Here is a 22106-nt window from a genome sequence, read left to right as displayed (position 1 = left end):
CCAATTTTGTTGATTAAAAATTATTTACTACTATAAAATAAACCTTTTTGAGGTGGATTGAACTCATTGAAGCATGTGTCAATGGCTTAATGCTGTATATTGAGTGTGGATTAAACCTAATAATAAGTGAATGTGGGTATGTGTTAATTATAACATTTAGCATTTTTTTTTTTTTTGGAACGGGTAACATTTAACATTTGGTTAATCTAATAGCGAGTGGTTCATGAACAACTATTTCGATTTTCATTTTTAGTGTCATTGATGTGGAATATCCTTTTTGATAGAAGGTAGAGAGTACAATATCCTTTTTGTCTCAATTATACCAAGCCATACATTGTATCTATAGCAATTTGACCATAGAAATGATGAAATGATATCCCATGCAGATCCTAAAGCATATACTGTAATATAAAACACAATGGCTTTTGAATAAGCTGATTTTTAATACTTTTTCCGTTTTTTTTTTCTCCTAAATGCATTAATTGGGCTTGCAAATTTGACGAAGGACAACTTTAAACATTAATATCTCTTAATTTGACATTGATAAAAAATTTACAAAAATTATTTTACAAAAGTAAACAACTAAAACATCATGACTAATCCAACAACATATTACCAGATTACATTTTTTTTTTTTTTTTTTTTTTGAGGACGATTACATTGATTTAGTATTCCGCATATATTAAATAAAAAATTATGTCAAAGCTAATGAATGAACCGAGTAAAATCCCAAGGGTTGCATTTTAAAAAAACAGCGAAATTATTAAAGGGTTGTTTTTTTTTTTTTTAAACACCTATAATTATTTTGACTTTTAAAGAGTTGACCTTAAGCAATCAATGGTCTGGGCCAACCCTTCTCAAACCAAATGGGCCTGTTCCCTTAAACTAAGTCGGCGAAAAACCCATTTCCATCAACGAAAAGTATCGATTAATCTCGCATTCTAAAAAACGCAAAGCATCAAAAGTCGAGTTTCTTCTTCACTCTCTTGTTCTCCTAACATTAAAATGGTATGTTTCTTCTTCTGTATTCATGATTTCGTCGACTTTTTTGCGTCGCTTAAAATTAATGCTTTTTTTCCGGCATTTTAATTGGTGCTTTGTATATTTTTGCTGACAGTCAGTAACACTTCACACTAATCTTGGCGACATAAAATGCGAAATCTTTTGTGATGAAGTTCCAAAAGCTGCTGAGGTATACATATTAAATTTTAATTCAAGAATTTGTTGATTTTTTTTTTGTTTGTACAATTTGGTATGTCTTAGTTTTGCTGGGAACATTTACTTCATGTTAATTAATCTAATTTGATGGAATTATTGTACAAGAGATTGAATTTCTATCTTTGAGCTGAATTGTTTTTTTTTTTTTTTGGGAAATGATGTTATTGTTATACTCCTTTGTCCGTATTTAATAGTGGTGTTGATAGTGTAATTTGAACGGTAACGACTTGGGTAGTTTACAAATTACAATGTTGTTTTAGGGTTTAAGGCGTTTATAAAATTAGTTTTTTTTGGGGTGGGGGGTTGTGAATAGATTGGGGTAGCATTGTTGTTTAGATGAAATTGGGACTTTTTTCAGTACAAAGGTTTTGTTGGAATTTGGTTACATTACAGTGGTTCCAGTATAGAAGTAAATTATGGAGTGTATAGTTGGAGACTGCAAACTATTTGTGAAGTTGTAGTTTTGTCTTATGAGGATGATGTTTCGAGATGTGAAGCCTTGAAGGGCATTGGAAGTTATACAGGCATGCGTGTACGATTTTTGGACAATCAAAGTTTTATTGTACTCTATAGTTATGACCATTCGGACAATCAAAGTTTTATTGTACTCTATAGTTATGACCATTCCAAATGGAAACGGTTCGGGTTGGCATATGGAATATGACTCCATTCAAGCATGCCAATATCGATAAAATTTTCCTATGTAATTGTGATTGGGGTTCTTTGTACTCATCTATAGAGATTAGAGACACATCTTTATTTGATGAGTACTCCTTTTGAGATCAAAGTAGAAGTTTTTAAGTGTTTCTTTTGTCATTTTGTGTCTTGCTTGGCATGGATTTCTGCATGCTATTCTATGTTTCTAGAATTCCATGCTTGAAATTTGTATAAGTTGATACTTAAGCCGTCAAGCGAGTAAGGTGTCCATTCTTTCTCCTACGCATTATTTTTTTATTTTTTTTATTTTTATGTTATATGTTGCATGTCATCCAATGAGCTTAGGAATTAATAGGCTTTGGTAGGGGAGGTTTAGGAAGCGGGAGTGAATTAATTGTTAATGTCCTCATCTCCAAAATCACCTATCCCGTAATAAATAATACCTTTCCTTTTTAGCATTTTTTATAAGAGCTTTCTAGCAAAGGTTTTCCTGAAATCTAGGCCATTCGATGGCTGCATTCTTGCTTGATGAGCTGATCTAAGTATGTATCTAGTGAAGGAGGCATTTTGAGACCCCTTGATGCAATCAGCTCTGAAAGTTACAATGGTAAAAATAAAGCAACTGTTATGAGTAAGAGATTAAGTGGTGAGAGAGAAAGGTGACGGAGGCGGTGAATGAGGTGTGACAGTATGACTGTATGAACAAGAGATGAAGGAGGAAAAGAGAGTCAATGTCCCACAAATTATTTCCTTGGGTAGAGGTATTGTAGATCAACTTATTCAAATGCAAGAAAAGGTTCTTAAAACTTCATATCCTTCTGGTCTTCCTGTACAACAGTTGGGGGTATGAAGAGATGTGTTTTCCTTCTTTCCCTTTCCTCAGTGCTTTTCCTTCCCTCTCCTCTGAGGCCTGAACCAAACAGCTCTAATTAGTTATTATTCATTGTTCATTGTCCTTTATTTTTTATTTTCCAGCATGCTATGTTGGCAAAAGCTTTTGCCCACCTTGCTTTCCTTGTGATAAAATATGTAGGTTCAGCACTTATTGTTTTTGTTTCAGTTTTCCTGGTTCTTTGTATATAGAAGCTATATATTCTATTAAGTAACGTAAAATCCTATTATGGATGAAGTGAATCTGTGAATGTGATAGGTGTTGGAGATCATTAGAACATTAAACCAGTCTTCTTTTACAGATATACTTCATTCCAATTTGATATTGTTTGTTTTTTTGTCAATGATCCAAATGCCTTTTTGATTTCCAGAACTTTTTGGCTCTATGCGCCAGTGGGTACTATGATGGGACCATATTTCATCGAAACATCAAAGGTTTCATGATCCAGGGAGGAGATCCAACTGGCACTGGCAAAGGTGGTACAAGTATATGGGGCAAAAAGTTTAATGATGAGATAAGAGAGTCTCTTAAGGTATTTTATGAACTATATTAGCTTATGATTTCTATTCCCCTTTCATGTTAAATTTGTCATTGTACATGAGCTTGATTGGAACCTCTTGGACGCCGAAATTCTCCATGTGGCTGTAAAGCTTGTTAAACCTTACCTACCTACAAGGCGTGCTGTGTTTTACTCCGTAAATTAACTTCATGTGATTAAGTATTTAAGTTACTCCATTGTTCGAGTTAGAGCTGTCAATTCAGGTATTCAAGTCGGGTTCGGGTTGGGTCAAATCAGGATCAGGTTGTGTCGGGTCAATCTAGCCTCAGATCAGGTTCAGGTTCCGGTCGGGTCAATTTCGGTTCAGGTTATTCCGGGTCGTTCATCCTTTCAGGTGTAGGTCAGGTTCAATTCGAGTCAAATTCATAACGGGTTCAATTTCAGGTTCGGTTGTATTGAGTCGGGTTTGGTCGGGTTAATAGATGGTACATTCGGGTTCGGGTTAAGGCTGGGTCAGATAATTATTTGGTCGGATAATCTTAAAGTTGGATCATTCTTGGTTTTGGTTCAAGTTAAATTCGAATAAATTCGATGTGTTCAAGTTAATTTATTTAATTACGCTCTGCATAATTTGTTCAAGCATTATCAAGATTTTATTACACCTATATACGAAGTAATAAAGAGCAAAAGGTATATAAAATTTTATTAAACGTCCTTGACTCGCTTCAATTACAGGTTGTGTTGGGTTATAAACATTTTCAGGTTCTAATAGGGTCGGGTACTAGTTCGGGTTCGGATTGTTGTCGGGTCAGATTAAATCGGTTGACGGTTACTATCGAGTCGGGTGTGAGTTCAGATTCAGGTCTAAAGTATTGGATAAAATCAGTTGTCAGTTAACATCAGGTTGGTTCAGGTCGGGTTACGGGTCACTAGTTTCACCTCATTATTCGGGTACAGGTCAGGTTCAGATCATTATCGGTTCAGGTCGGTTTCTCGGGTCGGGTTGATTTTTGACAGCTCTAGTTCGAGTAATATGTGTGATATTGAAGCAGAGACTGATTTGCCAAAAAAGCTGTAAATGTCTTGCTTTTTTTTTTCTTAATGATGACAAACTATCGAGAACAAGAAATAGAACCTTAAAACTAATTCCTTTATATTGAATAGTCTGTATTTTTCTTTTGCAGCACAATGCTAGGGGAATCTTGGCAATGGCTAATAGTGGTCCAAATACCAATGGAAGCCAATTCTTTTTAACATATGCTAAGCAACCTCATTTGAATGGATTGTATACTGTGTTTGGCAAGGTGATCCATGGCTTTGAGGTTCTTGATCTTATGGAAAAGGTAATATTGGATACTTGAATTTGATATCTGCTGGTGCTACCATTTGTCATGGAAACTGTTGTTTTAGTATGGTTTCCTATATATTGTTTCTTCATACAAGGCTACATCTTTAGTCTTGCAATGCCCTGTTTTTCCTTCTCTTTTCCTCTTTTTAGGGCCACGATGATGCTCTGTCTTGTGATCTTGTTGCAACTCCTCATGACATCTGTCCCTAATAAGTTTTTTCCTGGCATATGCAGACAAAAACAGGTCCAGGGGATCGCCCACTTGCTGAAATTAGGCTCAACCGTGTCACCATACATGCTAATCCCCTTGCTGGTTAGCATTCAGGGGCAAGATGCGACTTCCTCATCATATACTATGTAGATGACAGTGTATTCACTTTAAACTGCAAATTTAGTGACTAGTTGAACGATATCAATTGCTCTCCTGCACAATGTATAGCACAGTGGGTATTGTAATTTCATTGACTCATAGTTTGTGAAAACTGTAAACTGTTCAATTGGTTAGGATTTAGTACACTGATGATTAATGATAATCTAACATTTTGAGAAATGTTGTTCATGACATTGAGATGTTTCCAAATTTTTATGTTTGTGACTATTGGCAACTGATGCAATGGATCATGCTTCATTGATTATACAATCAATGGTGAGATGCTCCCAGAGTGTTGAGCTTGGGACTAGGGAAAGCTGGAGTACAGACGTCAGACATACAGTACATGAAACTTCATTGTTGAATGCGAGGAGTTTTACTCATACCAATTAGCTTCCCATAATTCAAAGAGGGGTGAAAAACTGAAAATTGAGGTTGGCTTAGTGGTTGAGGATCTTCGTCTCAGTCTTCTAACCCTGAAAGATCTTCGTTTCAGTCTTCTAATCCTGTGATGAGCATAAATTTGAATCCAAACTTTTTTTTTACACAAAATTTGAATCCAAACTTGCCTTCTTTTTTTCATGAACTAGTAAAGCAAACAAAGTTGTGACTGAAAATCAATTATTCGACTTGAAACAAAAAACCCCTGGGCAAAGAATTTGTTGAAGTTGGCTAAATTGGATAAGTAATACAGGCAGATACCCTTGCGCTGTGTTCGTCTGGAGAAGACTGACATTATGGTTCTCTTACAAAATGTAGGACTTCAAAATCTAATCATAACTTTACATGCCCAAGTAATTTTCTATTTTTTTTTAAAAAAAAATATTAGAGTGATTGTAGTTAACACTGCCAACTAACATCTACAAAATTTGTTGATTGACAAATTAACAAGGAAAACATCAACTGTTCATCTTCCATGCTTCAAAATCAGCCAATCTTAGCAGAAATGAACTAGCATTGCGATGTCCACCACCGCCATATTTCTCTGAAATAGGAGTCGTGTCTTCACTTTTGACACTCCGAAGACTGATTTTAAACATCTGGTCATTCCCAAGCTCGGGAACTTTGTAAACAATAGCTCCAATGCCCCTCAAGTTCTGTTCTTGGCTCTTACAAGCCAATTGATTCCCAAGTTCACTCCTTAATACTGAAAGAGCTTCATCTGCAATGACAGCTAGGCAACACCCGAATACCCCACCTCCAAGGTTGATTGTAAAAGATTGCTCAAGAGCATCAGTAATCAACTTTTGCTTATGATCCAAGCTTATAATACCTTGGTTTATAACAGATTCAAGGTTTAGAGAGAGCAACTGCTGAAACACGGAGGGATTTTTCTGAAAATCAAATTCTAAATTCTGGTCCTTCAACCCACTGCTGAAAGCTTTGCTATTCTCAAGGCGCCACTTCCAAAGATCTCCATCCTCGATGTACTCGAAGAGTTTTCTCATTCTTCTGAACTCAGCAAGCACTGACTCATGGCTACCTCCATTTCCATGGCTATTTCCATTTCCTTCACTAAGCTTCTGCTTGAAGTAATCATAAGCAATTGTTGCCCCACTCCTCTCCATATCTAACACCTTCATTACATTCTCACCCAATGAGGTTTCGTCACCTAAAGTCTCGAGTGCAGTTTTATGATGGTCTAGAATGATCACTTTTTCCACCTTGGATGAGAGATCAGCAACAAAACCTGAGGGTCCCACGAAGTCTAATAGATAAACATCGCCAATTTCTTGCAAAGGCAACTGGTCTGCCTTGATAGGACTGTAGACAGTGTTTGGAAAAAATAAAACTGGGGAAGAAGTAGCAGTGAAGTAAAGGTGTGCTGCAAGGGCAGCAAAGGTGCCATCAGGGCAAGGGTAGTGGTAAAGTACAGCAGCTTTCTTCTTTGTGTAATTCATGGCTGCAATAATCGGATTTCTTATCATGGCTTGTGGTGAAGCAACGCTTGAGAGCATGGATTTATTTGTATTAGTTGTATAAGGTATAAAAAGCAGCTTAAACAATGATTCCACACAAAATTCCTGCTGTTCAAAGGCAATCCAACTTTTTGCTCTTTATAATATATCCTCCTCAAATTTCGAAACACCTGGCAGATTATCGAATTCATTATACAAATACTAGTATATTAATAAAATTAACAAATGAGCATGAAACTAATATAACTATATAAGTGATATAGCTAAGTAAACAAAATTATATTTAGTAAAGAGTCAACCAATGAGAATGTAACCAACATTAGTGATGGTAAATAAGTAAAGATCAGAAGTTCAGAACAGATCAGCTTGTACATTCATTTTCATATGCTCAACTTGTTAGAATAGACAAGTAAATCCCTTTCCCTCTCAAACAATACAGGCTTCAAACACCAATATAACCGTTCATATCAATCAAAGATTTGGACTTGAACAAATCTTTTCCTCTAAATGAGACGCTATCAATCACAAGCTACCCCTGCCCTAGGTAAACTCTCAGAAGACAGAACACAGCAACTGGCCTGTCGATCCCATAAACCCATCCTTGCTAATCGTTACAGCTAATTTTTTTTTTTTCATGTTTTCACTTTTTAAAATGATAAAATGAACACCTGTTATTATCTGATATTGGTTCATACGATCCTATATATTTTTATCTACTCATGATCTGACAGCAACCATCTTATTGAACTCTCATTTGCAACTACCCCATCGTTGCTAACCACAAGTCCACACATCGTTTGTGAAAATATCCAGCAACTAAGTGCCAACATTACAAAGTTGGCGAATACAATTAGTTCATTTAGCAAAAATGGCTTCAATTTTTCGAGTTGCAAACCGACCAACTAGCCCTGACTACCATTAACAAAGATTCAATCTTGCCTAAAGAGTAAACCTCTTCAATAATTGTTTAGTAGGCCAACAATAAATCAAATATACTGAATCAACTAAACTTAACAAAGTATGCAAAATTAATTTTCAATAATCAGGCATCGTCAAATTCGTGTGACATAGTGACAAATATTCCGGCTTATCAGTTTCAGTCTTGTTTGAAAAGCACTTCAACTGAGCAAACTTAACACTACTACCCTCACAATTTCCCTAACTTTGCAAACATCAAAAGGTTCAAATATAGCAAATAACAGAAATTGCAAGCAAATCATAGCAAATATAAAAAAAAAAAAAAAAATTCAATCTTTATACGAGTAACAAGAAAAATCACTAGCAACAAAATAACTCAACTACATATCACCAGCAAAGTTAGCCATACACAAAAATTTAGGAATTCAATTGAAAAAAAAAACAAAAAAACTGAATTAATGAGTGTTAATTAGATTCATAACTATAAGTACACCTTAAATTTATGCGCTTTTTAATCTCGTCTACATCAATGTCCTTTGTGGCGGGATTAATGAAAAACAAACAATCTACTCCATTGACGGTGAAGAAAGGAGTGCGGGCATTGCTAGTGAAAATAAATCAATAAGGTGTTGATTTTAATATAAGCAAATCAAGAATTTCACTGTTGTTATAAAATAATCTGGATTTAATGCCCAAAAATTAAACAGTCGAAATACTAGTAAATCAACAAGTACAAGAAAGTGTAAGCTGAAGGAGAAAATTAGTACCTGAAGTTTGAACTCCGAAGAACTGCGGAAACAGTTTCCTAGTCTCTCTTTCTAAAGCTACTCCGTATGTTATGTGTGTTCTGTCTCATAGGAATTAGGTCTCAAAACAAACTTTGTTGCAAAATCAAAACATGTTAATAATTTTTGGACAAAATTGTTAATTTATTGGAGGATTTGGGTGGAGCGACTCCATAAATAAAAAAAAATACTTAGTGCAATATACAAGTATGATATATCTTTATGCCGTTTATTGGAGTCTGGAAGATTTAAGTGGAGTAACTCGTTCTTACTTGGCTCTTTTGTTAGCGGAGTATTTTAGGAGGCATGAAGTTTTTATTTTGTTTTAGTTTTTCCTTTGTTTAGTTTGGTACTTTGGTTGCTTTCATTGTTTTTGGTTTGCCTTTTGTCTTTCTTAGGGGCTTGCCCCTCTCTTTCACAACCTAAAACAAAGGTATTGCTGACATTGACGGTGGAGTTAAAAATTACGGGATAAGAAAAAAAGATCGTAAAGATTTTTATTTTGGGCAATTCTGTAAGGAAATTTGCTCCTAATAATTACCTAGAACTCATCGAGTCCTCCAACAAAAAAAAGTACATCTTGTTTAATTTCCTCTTCAACACCTTTACCAATTCATATTTGTTATCATCAATATCTCTCATTAAAATTACAAAAGTGTGATATTCTTAAAATAAATATCGACAAAAATTTATCAAGTTCCAACAAAATTTAGATTTTATTATATAAGTACGAGTATTGGAAAGAATTGTACTGTTTTTTTTTAAAAAAAAAATTCAATCAAATCACCGATCTGAAAATTTGAAATTAAGTTTTTCTTAAAGAGTTGAGACCGAATTAGGGTTTATTCACATTTACAGAATTGAACTGATTGGAGTTGAACTGAATTGAATATTTTATGAGAGAAAGAAAATTGAAAATGAACTGATTGGAGCTAAACTGAAATTATGCTGAAGTGAACAAACCCTTAGAGTTTTTTAAAGACTTAAAAATCGAATCATAAGAGTTACAAAACCCTAGCCTCCTTTTCTCTCTTCTCTCTCCTAAACCTAGTTTCCATTGTCAATTTTCAAGGGGCTACCATCGGATTTCACCGGTGGAAAGCCCCAATCTTTATTTTGTTTTAAGCCTTTTGTTTTAGGTTACAATAATGTCTCCCTCGAAAGAAAGGGTTTTTCTCCTTCGAAAGACAAGGTTTTTTCGATCTCCTTCGAAAGACAAGGTTTTTTCGATCTCCTTCGAAAGACAAGGTTTTTCGTACTCCTTCGAAAGACAAGGTTTTATTTGTGCTTAATTTGGTCTCCGGTTGTGCGGGGCTACTATTGATAATGGCTCGGATTCGGGTTACGGAATCGGCACAAGAATTTACTTTCTTACAAAATTGTGAAGCGACGACGGATCCACTCAAAAAGTTGTATGAGACAACGAATCGAGAATATGCCGAATTGTTATATTTATGTATTTGGATTCTTAGCCTTTCCCCGATTAATTCTTGTTTGATTTTGTTAAATTCGTTTTCATTATCGTTCATTGTCAATTGTAGATGCCGTATGGCTTATATTAATGAAATTTAGTGTCCTTTAGGATTTCTTTCAAAAAAAAAAAAAAAAACCGAATCATAATACCACGATTTAAAATCAAACACGAGTACAATGTAATGATTTCTCCCTCCAATCTTAAAAGTTCTTCAAACTAAGTTCAAACAATACGAAATCAAATCAAATCAAACCTATAAACCCGAACCAAATAGAACCTCAGTCCAACATAATGAAAAATTCAACCTTGTAATTCAAAAGATTCTTATCAATATCAACTCGATTTTGGACCTGTGTACAACCCTAACCTGCAATCATTGTAAAGTTAGTTTTGGTAGGTGGGGCCCGCCGGCAGGAAATTATTTGGCGGGTAATTTCTCTCTCCTCAAACTTTCAGCGTACGCTTGTCAGTTCTTCCTCCACCCTCTTAAACCGCTGATAATTCATGTTCAAGGGTTCCACTCACTTCTTTCAGCAACACCCTATTTTCTCTCTCCTCTTCAATTCTTCACTCTCAAACACTAATTTTCTCTTCATATTCCCTAATTTCTTCCCCAAATTCGCAAATTAGGGTTTCGCTGAAGCTTACAGTTGATTTCAATGGCGATTGTGGAGGAAAGGAGACCAGGAATTCAAGTTACGCCGGAACAAAATCCGAGCCCTAGGGTAGAAGAAGGTCTAATTGTATCTCAATCTAGCTCCTGTCAACCCAAAGACGAGCCTTCGCCGGTTAAACCTGTTACCCCTAAAGACGCCATTATCGCCGTCGCTTCCAAAATCGCCGCACAGCCTCTCCCTTGCTCTGATCCTGATGTTTGGGGTGTTCTTACTGCTATTTCGAACAATGCTCGTAAACGGCCTCAGGTAATCGATTCGTATAACCGATGTATGTTATTTGTATGAAAATTGCTAGGGTTTTCCTATTTTTGAATGAGGTATTGTATTGATTGCTGAGGAAATGGTATTAAATGTGTGTGTAATTTGAGCTAGAATGTTACAAATATTGCATCTTCACTTGTGTGAGATTGGGTTTCTTCCAATTTTCAAATTTTGCTAGGGTTTTGAATGTTGTTTGCAGGTGGAAAAGGATGACACTGAATATAGGAACAGAACTAATGTTGGAACACTAATGGCATTGGTTGTAAAAGTTTGAGTGTTGTTTATTGGAGGGAAAGGATGAGTGGATGTCGCGATTTATTTTGATGGGAAACTAGTTTGGAGAACATTACTGGTGCGTGGTGTGACCAATGATGAAGAAGATTATATAGGTGTGAGTGTTCTTTACGGATGGTTAACGACTTAACGATGATGTGGAATTTTTAAAGAGGGACTATTTTAGAAACCCAAAGTGAGATTGATAATGAGCTGTGAAGAAGATGAGACGGCATCCATCATGCCTTGGAGAACCTTTCATATAGAAAATTGTTTTGTATGGATAAAGTATGGATTTCAATTGGGAATTAGGGTGAGATCTTTGATGAAACTGCATCTAATTTGTCAATTAAGGGCTTTACGGTCATTGACAATCACTAGTCAGATTATTGACATAGTGAATCCAGGGTGTATTGGGTTTCGGAATAGCCTAATATTTTGGTTTATGTAATGTACTAATATGTATCAGAGGGAATGCAAATGTTGAGGTTGAGGTGCTCTTAAATGATTTTAAAATTTGCAGGATTCTCCAGGAGACAGAAACAGTGGGGTTGACTACTTGACGGAGGAAGCCTTCCTTTCTAAGTTATCCTTCCTTAATCAAACGAGAAAGTGTTTTTAATTTTGGAAGTTACAAGGGGTAGGGATAGAAATTGAATTCTGCAGTATCATAAGTGTCTTAGCATCTATATTTAGTTAGAGTCCTTAAAGATGTTTGCCATCCATTCACTCCACCATCATCCTCATGCTTCCTTCTTTGGAAAAGCTATCACCTTTCCAAATTTAGTAATTTTTGATAATGGATCTCCTTAGACTGTCCCATGTTGAATTGAGAGATGGAAGAAGGATCAAGTATACACCACTTTCGAAGAGGTAGTTCACAATAATAATAATAGAAAAACTGTTAAATCATTAATTATGAGATGTGTGCATTTTATGCACCCATAAAGGTTGTAAGTTTATATTGTAATATTCCCAACATTTTAAAAAAAGAGATTAATATTGTACGATTTGCCACAACTTGTATAATTATTCTTCTACCATTGTTGATTGTTGTTGACCTATATTATTTTGAAAATGTCAGTTTTTTTCCCGTTAATTTCTGACGTGTTTTTGTGGTCATAGTTACGGTGCAATGTAAAATCAAGTCCTGCTATTTCTTATTTACTACCTCCGATTTTTTTTAGTTGCAACTTTGGAATATTTTACCTCTCTCAAATAATACCCCAAAGTTGCAACTAAAAAAAAAAATCGGAGGTAGTATTATTTTTAAAAAATTTGAATCCAACGTTTGGCTGATTAATGGAGTGTCTGTGAACAGGGAATAAATATTCTATTAACCGCCGATGAACATTGCATTGGACGAGTAGTAGATGATGTGCGTTTTCAGATACACTCAAATGCAGTTAGTCAACAACATTGTGCAATCTCTAGGAAAAGAGTACCCAAGGAAGACGTTGAGAATCCTTCTGGTTTCTGCAATGCCGCCTTTCTAAAAGATACAAGGTTATTATTTTTCGAAGACAGGCATTTGATGTAATAAAAATATATACCTCATATATCTAGATGACCCAACACTTTATTTTAATGTGCAAACTGCAAAGGCCCTAAGTATATGAATGTATTGAGAAAGATTTTATATTATGCGAGATTGTGAAGGTTAATGTTCTGACTTAAAATTCTTGAACCTTGTCAGCACCAATGGATCTTATCTGAATTGGGAGAGATTGAAGCGAGGCAGCTCTAAGTTTGAAGCTAAGCTTTGTCATGGTGATATCATATCACTTGCAGCTCCTCCTCAGCATGGTAATGTGCTAATTGTAGATGATAAGGCTTACTGTTATTTGTATTTACTCTCCAGTTATTTCGATCAAGCATTGCACTTCAGTCCTTGAATTGGTAAATATGTCCTGAATTTCACTTTTAAGTTAACATCTCTGATTTTTGGTTTTGGCTGTAGAGCATGCATTTGCATTTGTTTATCGAGAAGTCTCATCATCCGTTCCTTCATCTGATGGTACCATATTGAAGAGAAAAGCAGGTATTAGCTATTACTCCTTTTTAAAAATGTTATAAAAAAAATACTCCCATAAACTTTGCACCCATGCAAAATTAAGAAAGAAAAAAAGGTTTTGAAAGTGACATTTAAAAAATAGGAGAGAGAGAGAGAGAGAGAGAGCGAGAGAGAGAGGGTAGCATCAAATCCTTTAAGGGGGTGTTTGGTTGGCATAATTTAGGAACAAGGGTATGAGTTTAGAGTAAGTGAAACCCATGCCTAGTGTTTTGTTTATGAAAATTACAATTACTAAACCAAACCGAAAACCCACATGGTATTGGATTTAGAGACCTAAGGAGGGAGGTGAGAATGGCTCATGGTATTAAAGAAAGGATTTTGTGTCTGTTCAATTAATCAATCAATCAAAGCCTTAATCCCATATTTGTGTCCATTCCCGAACAAAAATAAACACATGGTCTTCACATACCACCATGGCTTATTCCTGATTACAAACATATACCACTTTACAAACCAGATGCCTCCTAAATTAATGGGTTATGTCTAATAATTTGGAATCACTAGGGGCATTCTGATAAAGAAAAATTGGGTCCATGTCTAACTGTAGGTAAAGTGTAAAAGTTAAAGGAACAGTATAGAAGGAAAGTGAGTAAACTAAAAAAATATAGAGGGAGAATTTAATTATCTCCTATTAGTAATTGGTGTGCTAGTTTTTGTAAAGTCTGTAATCTGTATCCCATTCTTCACTGATGGTAGATAAGTAATTATACATTAAGTTTCTAGGGTGTTTGGATATGAAGTATGTTACTTGTTTATGTTTTCCAGAGGAGTTTGGCCCAGAAACCAAAAGACTTAAAGGCATTGGTATTGGCGCTACTGAGGGCCCTGTTTCTCTTGATGACTTTCGAAGCCTTCAACGTTCGAATACGGTATCACCAGATGCAGTTTACAACTTTGTCTGAAATTAAGATTAGCCAAGACTATATGTAACATGCATACTTTACATGTTTGTTTTTTTTTTCTTGGGATGGAAGACCTTATATGCTTATGGCTTTGGTTTATGCAGGACTTGAGAAAGCAATTGGAAAATCATGTACTTACAATCGATGCATTGCGGAATGAAAATCGTGAAGTCCTTGAACGTCATCAAAATGTATGCTCTATGTTTCCCAATTTATTCCTTATTAGGTATTGTTTGGCTTGTGGAACTGTAGAATTTGAATGTGTAGCAGGCTGAACGTGTAAAGTGTAAAGATGGGATAGAGTGTAGATTCTGTAGGAAAAAAAAAAATTGAACCAAGGTGACCATGTATCTGTGGGCGATGTCTTAATTGTGAAAAGAGAGTGGTAATTCTGCAGAACTAAAATGGGCTGTTTTCTCTTTGCAATACAACTTTTCTCCTATAAATATTGCATGTTTGTATCATAAGATGTTTTCGTCCATTTTTGGTCCTTTGTGCATGAATATCATATAGATTGCCTTTAGATATTCTTGGTATGGATGAAGGTGGGGAGAGTAGGAGACTGCAGATTAGCTTTCTTATGTCATACACTTTTTCTGTATTCATGCACATCTATCTTAGATGGTTATCGTGCATTCATGCTTATGCCCTTCTCATTGAAGCTAATTATTTTTTTAACTTTGTTATTCCTTTTTTAGTACAATTTATAAGATAATGATATTTGCAAGGGCTGCAAATACTTAATTGGTATTAATTTAGGAATGCATAGCAGAAGTTGATTGCTTTAATTATTGTTTTATTTTACTTATATTTCCACATTTAGCCCCTTATATGCTGTCCCTGGGGCTTTATATATCATTTTCCATTTTATAAATATTACTTAATGTTTTTTTTTTTTTTTTTTTTAAATTATTTTTAAATTATTTTTTTTTTTTTTTTTTAATTGGATCTTGTAGGAGATGAAAGATCTCAAAGAGTCTGTTTCAAAGTCTTATGATGATCAACTGAATGAATTAAATGTGTCGTTGGAATCTACCAAGAAGGAATTGACTGAAGTCAATAAAAGTTTTGCTGAACAAAAGCATACTGTTGAAGATCTAAATGAAAGACTTTCTGCTGCTTTGCAGTCATCTACCGAAACAAATGAAATAGTGAAAAGGTATAGTACTATAGTACTTTTGGCAGGATTTTAGATCTAAAATTGAATGACTAAAGTTTTGATGCAATTGCCACTAACTGTTGGTTGCCAAGAATTCCTCTTGATGCTGCTGTTACTTTGCCTTGACTCTGCTTTAACTTGTTAGAGTTGGTTAATTGAGTTGCATCTTGAATATTGTAACTTGTATTATGAAGGAGTGCTATGCAACTCTGATTAATTTCCCAAGATGGAAGGTAACCCTTTTGTGATTTGTTTGTTGCAGCCAAAAGGCAACTATAGCTGAACTGAAAACACGGCTAGATGAAGAGCGTGACCAGAGAAGAGAGGAGCGAGAAAAGGCTGTTGCAGATCTGAAAGCTTCAATTCAAAGGGTTCAGTCTGAGGCTGAAGAAGAATTAAAACGAGTATCAGATGCTGCTTCGAGGCGAGAAAGAGAACAAGAAGAAATTATTAGCAAACTTCAGGTTGCGATGAACTCTTTTTTTGTAACTTCTATTTCATCTGTAGTTTTAAACAATAGGTGATGAACTTGTTTTGTTTTTATTATCAGGAAGCAGAAAAAGAGAATTCATCACTGGTGGAGAGTCTGAGATCCAAATTGGTATGGGTGTCTTTAAGTTTGTATTCTCAATTGGAGAAATTGGCCATAGTGTGATAAAACCTTCTTTTGGGAAGAGGGAGTGGTTACTGAGGAAGAGATAGGTCCTTTTGAGCAGTAAATACATCTTACTTTATTTACGGCTTGGCTCATGACAGGAGGAAACTAGACAGAAATTGGTCTTATCTGACAATAAAGTTCGCCAACTTGAGGTTCAAGTATCAAACGAACAAAAGTCCTCTGCTTTCAGGAAAAAAGTATGTGTTTAAAATCTCCAACTTTGACTGTCACATTGTAGTGCTGATTGATGTTGATATTTATTTTTTAATTAGCTGATTATGTTTCCTTTTGCACTTTTTATTTAGCGAGTGGAAGAACTTGAAATTGAAACGAGAAGCATGAGGAAAGAGCTTGACAAAGAAAAGGTACAAGGGGAAACTTCATCTCTCTCTCTCTCTCTCTCCCTTCCATTCTGTCCTTTTTACTTGATATTGTATGGAGAAAGGAAGGAGGGTGGAGATAGGGAATTTCTCTGGTTAATCTTTATGGTGGTTTCTGCCTTTGATTTAGCTCATTTATGGATAGCAAAGTATACTGTGAAGCATGAGCTTTTAATGGATAATTTGAGCTTATCAAAGCTGTTGAACAGTAGTGAAAACCAAATATGTTTATATTGCTTATATAAAAAGGTGTTATTTTGATGGTGTTAGCAGGCGGCTCGGGAAGAAGCATGGGCCAAGGTCTCCGAACTTGAGCTAGAAATAAATGCTGCTATGCGGGATCTTGAATTTGAAAGACGAAGGTTAAAGGGTGCTCGGGAAAGAATCATGCTGCGGTAAGATCTTAAAGCTTAGGCATTGGGATTGTTAATTTTTTTTTCTGTGCAAGTAATAGTTCCATGAAAGTTGAATTATTTTTGATACGTACTCTACAATGATAGGAATTAAAACTGAACTTCACCAATTTGTGTTGGTGTTAGTAATTATTTTGTTTATTTTCTCTTGTTTTGTCACTTCCATATGTTAGATTATACATTTATACGTAGTTGTAGTATATGGCTGTGTTGTTGTGTCGTGTGTCATTCGCAAACTTTACCGAATATTCTGTATTGTCGCACAAGACTTTCAGTGAAGCTGTTCTGACTGTGCATGCTTATGTCCCTGGACGACTTCATAGTATATCAACTATAATTTGGAAAGTTTAGTTGACCTTTGACGTGTGACTGGCACCTCAGGAATCATTCAGTAGCGTATGCATTTTTCATTATAGTCTCTTAGGGCTTTTATTTTGTCAATCTGAGTATCAAATCGTTGATTCAACACACTTGTATAGTTACCTGCTTTTGATCATGATAATTTACTAGTGATAATCATTTGAGTCATCTCTGTGCTTTCTGATATATTACTCCATATATTATTGCACACATTCCAGGCTTCTTATATATATATATTTGAACTTGTAACAACATTTTGGTTGTGTAGTGTTGGCGTAGTCCACTGATGCTTTCTTGATGAAGCTTAATATATTTTAGAATTGAATTTCTTGAAATACATCATCTTTGAACTTTTATCCCAAGCACATGTTCTCCATGCAGGGAAACACAGCTGCGTGCGTTTTACTCAACGACAGAAGAGATCAAATTGCTGTTCACAAAGCAGCAAGAACAGTTAAAGTCAATGCAGAGGGCTCTAGTAGATGAGGAGGATTATGACAATGCCTCTCTTGATGTTCTCCGCCATACAGCAGAGGAGAACGGTGGTGGAAATGCAGCTGCTGGAATTGAAGCTATAAGTAACAGAAATAATGCTGCTGCTAAGGCCGGCCCTAGCAATTCAGCAAATAGACATGAACAAGGTGTGGTGGCTGAGACTTCCAGCGAAGAAGGTAGCGCCACTGAGAAGCATGACTGTGATAATAGAAACCAAGATGAAGAAGATACCCAAGAAGCTGAATTTCCCATTGATGAGGGCATGGTTAAAGCTGGGTTTGGGTCTGACATTGATGGTGTTGGAACAGCTCCCATGTTTGAAGGTGATGGTGATGGAACTGAGCGAGTTCTTGAAACTGAAAGCCCTGGTGCTGATGGTGAAAGAAAGACAGAAGTGAATAAAACTGGTGATCTTGCTGGGGACACAATGCAGCTTGATGAGGACACAAATGTGCAAGAAACTGAGCAGCAGATTCCTCATAGGTGTGAAGACAATCTTCAGGACCCTCTGTTGAATCACAGAGAGGAAGCAGTGAAGGCTTCTGAGGATGCAAAACCTGGAGGCATCGGAACAGAAGATCTTTTGGCATCAGAAGTTGCTGGGAGCTGGGCTTGTAGTACAGACCCTTCTGTATATGGCGACAATGAATCCCCTCACGACAAGAGAGAAAATCAAGCAGTTACAAATGATTCCATTACTCAGGTGGCTGAGTCTCAAAGTTTACCCTCTGGTGCTCTTGCTAGGACAACGCATTCAGACAAAGAAATTCAAGCATTGAGTAATATGATTGGAATCATGGCACCTGATGTAAAGGAGCAGTTCAAGAGTTCTGTGGGTAATACAAGTTCTCAAGAAAAAAATGCCAAAGTCTCTGATTCTGAGTCGGAAACTGATGATGAATTCGTTGAAGCTAGTAAAATTGTAGATGCAGATGATGGGTCAGAATCAGATGATGAAACACAGGCTCATGACCAAGCTAATAAAAATGAAGACGATGAAATGGATGAAGACGATGATGATACCCAGGAAGACTCTGTGGGATAATTATTAAGGTCATATTTCCGTTTCCCGTTTTCTTCTTCTCATCTCAATTTCGTTTCTTGTTCAATTAGTCATTGCTGATTGGTAAATGACTAATTATTTAGGGATAAATGTAAATATAGTGTGTAAGCTGTAATTATTTAGGGATAGAGGTGTCTTTAGTCCCACTTTTATTTGTTTGGGTGCAGATTGGTTACATTTTTTAATGTCTAATTTTTAATTTTTATTTATCTGAGGAAGATGTTGGGCCTGTTGGCACCTATGTCAGTATGTTTGAGGAGCATTGATTGTTGTTGTAACTAATTTAGGATTCTTAGGAATTATTATGAGTTTACTCAGTTAAGCCTGTAAGGGATTAGGACAATCTAATTACAGTAACTGATATGAATTTGGCCTTTGCTGCTGCTACATTTGGTTCATTCATTTTGGTGCATTTTGTCAATATCTTGTGTACTTGATTATGATTGTGGTGGAGAAATCAAAGAGGAAAAACCTTCTGCCTTCATTATGCCATTGCTGAATATCAGAGTTGTACCTTTTTTTTTTTTTTTTAAGAATATAGAGGGCCGCAAAGTTTTTGATGATACTACAATACCAAATCTTAGGTACCGCCCTCTTAAGACTTTACCAATTAAGTTAGCATCTTCAGTTTTAGCTTGTTCAAAATACTAAGTAAGTAACTTTGAAAATAATATTTTGTTATGAAATTTCTACCCAATTTGCCAAATAATAAGGTCCCTCATATTAATGAAAACCAAAACTAGTACTACACCTATCAATAGTAATGACAAATGAATCATTAACGCGTAGCAATTATACTGGTCTTAACAAGAATGTATTGAAGTTGGCCGTGGCAATTATTTTGTACATTAATTAGTATTAATGCTGTATGTCTTTGTACCCAATCGTGGATTGCAACTGATTTTCTTCATTGGATATTATTGCCCTCATGGATGTTGTATGGCAAAAAGGCATAATGTCTGAAAAAACTCTAAATATAGTATCTTTATCTACCTTATGTAATTAAGACCATGTCTAGAACTCTTCATCTCACCTCAAATACTCTAACCAGATTTCCGACACATTTTTAAAGATTTGGGCACTTTTACAGTTTTTTTGGATCTAAGTCATAGATCATATTCACAAAATAATAAAGTCAGACATTTAGACATGTACTCATATCTAACACGAGTATCCAAATACGAGTAACATAGATACCTAAAAACGTGGGGAATTTAGTTAAGGAGCTAGTAGGAACTAGGAAGTCTATTGTATTGATTACTCCGTACATGCAACTATTCAACCGTTAGATTTCCAACTAAAATGATGATGAATAACATAATGGACGTCAGAAAAGTAGAAAGATAAACGTATGGTGCGAATATATTCATCTTCCAAAATTATAAAAAAAGTAACGTACATGAGCTTTTCCTAATCGATTGCATGAAGAAAAAAGACAAAAGAAGAAACCTAACAACATTGACTTATTATATCTCTTCTTCAAAATCCAATGAATGAATTTCCTTCATTTTCGTTAACACGTGCCTCTTGCGTGGGTGTCCATGTGAAGTAGTATGATGATGAAAATGAAGGTTGCCATTCAATTTGCTCACTGCAAATACAATCAAATTTAGATCAAGAGTATGTGACCCCTTTGCCATTTAATGCATCTTGTCTGCTTGCTTCCTTGGGAAAAAATTGATAGGGATCTCTATGCTATGTTTGATTTGATTAATGTATTACTTGTGGGAAAATCGTTGGCTGGATATACGTACGTAGCTATGAGGATTATGGATATAAAGGTAAATTAATTAAAAGTAGATCAAGCACTCTCCAAATTTAGGGCAACTTAACTCTTAATATAGAAATTAAATTTTAACGCTTGCTTTTTGAAAATGTAATTTAATAATAACCCATTTCGTCATAATTTCTTCAAAATTGACTACTAGTTAATTAAGGAAGATGTATATTGACTTAGAATTAAAGAAGTATTTATAAATTATATAAATCTATATTCGAAATAAAACCTAATTAATTTCAATATAGACTTCACAAGCATATGCATGCATGCAATTTTATTTAATTTTTCAAGTGATTTATGTTACGTATTGTAGTATTTTGTTTCAGGAACAAATAAAAGGAGGTCGGAGGTCGGATTATTGTTTGTTGTGGAGAGTAGATCGAAGAGAGGAGGAGGAGAAGGAGGAGGGGAGATATTAGAAGATTTGGCGTCATCTCATAAGATAATATTATTATACATAATGCATGTATGACATAATAATATATAAACTTTTTTTTTTTTTTTTTTGGGTACAAGACCTTAAATCAATTGTGATTGTATATATCATACTCCGTACTTTGTATTAGATGATTGTCGTGGTTGTGAAGTACGTAAGTTGCCACGCAATCCAAAAAATGACATAAGTAAAAGTAAATCCTTTTATAGTTTAGTCTTCTAGAGAGACATAAATCATAAATGCAAAGTCCTAAAAAAAGCCAAGATGGATAACGATACTACTACAACGATAGCTTTACCTCCCTTGATCAATCGTCTTCTTTCATATTTTTCTTCCATCTTTCTGGCTTATTATCATCATTACTTTTATTGCCATCATTGTTTACAATTACTATCTTAAAGTGGGCACAAAAATAAATATACAACCAAAATCAGACCAAATTATTACTCTTATAGCCTACGTATATACAACTATATATATATATATTCACACAATATATAGAACAAATTAAACCAAAATAAAATAATATTGTATAAACTCTTTCTATTTTCTTCTATCCCTTTATTCAATTTTTATGCTAAATATGTGTATGAATAATGCAGAAATAACCCCATTTAATATCTTGTATTATAATCATCGTAGAAAGATGAGAAGCTGCAATATTCACTGGCTAATCACAAGGAGGTACGTAATTAATTCATTATACATATTAAAGTATTTTATACAATTTCTAGCACATACGTTTTTTTAATTATAAAATCCTAATAATTGTTGATTTATTCGTTATTTTAATATGATAATGGTACAAATGTAACAGGAAGATGAGAAAATCGTCATTGAATAAGATGTTATTAAAGAAGAACATGGAATTATATTTGAAGAACCAAGATATAGTAAGGGAGAATGCCAAGTTAATGAAGAAAGCTGCTCATCTTAATGAAGAAAACAAGGTTCTCCTAGCTCAACTACGAAATTGTCGTCCTCACAACAACAACACCAACAACACCAACAACTTAGTATGATTGTATGAAGAATCTCGCAGAGAAAACACTGAATTGATCCGATATATATGATCCAGTTAAAGTATGAATGAAT

The 22106-nt window shown here is 35.0% G+C and overlaps 3 protein-coding genes across 4 annotated transcripts; 2 read left to right on the top strand and 1 right to left on the bottom strand.

Moving 5' to 3' along the window:
- Positions 1–963: 963 nt before the first annotated feature.
- LOC145614811 (peptidyl-prolyl cis-trans isomerase CYP18-1) lies at positions 964–5164 on the top strand. Its single transcript, XM_081669874.1, has 5 exons — positions 964–1008; positions 1118–1192; positions 3138–3299; positions 4451–4609; positions 4849–5164. Exons 1-5 carry the CDS (start codon positions 1006–1008, stop codon positions 4930–4932), a joined length of 483 nt encoding a protein of 160 aa, XP_081526000.1. The 5' UTR covers positions 964–1005; the 3' UTR covers positions 4933–5164.
- A 502-nt stretch (positions 5165–5666) lies between these two features.
- LOC145615376 (uncharacterized) lies at positions 5667–8748 on the bottom strand. Its single transcript, XM_081670453.1, has 2 exons — positions 8589–8748; positions 5667–7073 (listed from the first exon to the last, which is right to left on the bottom strand). Exon 2 carries the CDS (start codon positions 6940–6942, stop codon positions 5884–5886), a length of 1059 nt encoding a protein of 352 aa, XP_081526579.1. The 5' UTR covers positions 6943–7073; positions 8589–8748; the 3' UTR covers positions 5667–5883.
- Positions 8749–10551: 1803 nt separating this feature from the next.
- LOC145613506 (uncharacterized) lies at positions 10552–19216 on the top strand. 2 transcript variants are annotated; one of them, XM_081668627.1, is made up of 13 exons: positions 10552–11003; positions 12613–12797; positions 12988–13097; positions 13252–13332; positions 14131–14234; positions 14372–14458; positions 15224–15426; positions 15689–15890; positions 15977–16027; positions 16183–16281; positions 16390–16449; positions 16738–16859; positions 17619–19216. In XM_081668627.1, the coding sequence occupies exons 1-13, from the start codon at positions 10740–10742 to the stop codon at positions 18775–18777; spliced, it is 2727 nt and encodes a 908-aa protein (XP_081524753.1). In that variant the 5' UTR covers positions 10552–10739; the 3' UTR covers positions 18778–19216. The 2 variants fall into 2 exon arrangements, with proteins under 2 accessions (XP_081524753.1, XP_081524752.1); XM_081668626.1 differs by having other exon boundaries at positions 16735–16859.
- The last annotated feature ends 2890 nt before the right edge of the window (positions 19217–22106 follow it).

This window comes from Chenopodium album, chromosome 25 (assembly GCF_948465745.1).
Source record: "Chenopodium album chromosome 25, dcCheAlbu1.1, whole genome shotgun sequence".
NCBI lineage: Eukaryota > Viridiplantae > Streptophyta > Magnoliopsida > Caryophyllales > Amaranthaceae > Chenopodium > Chenopodium album.
The sequence above is the reverse complement of the archived record's forward strand: the minus strand, read 5'-3'. Positions and strand labels throughout refer to the sequence as shown.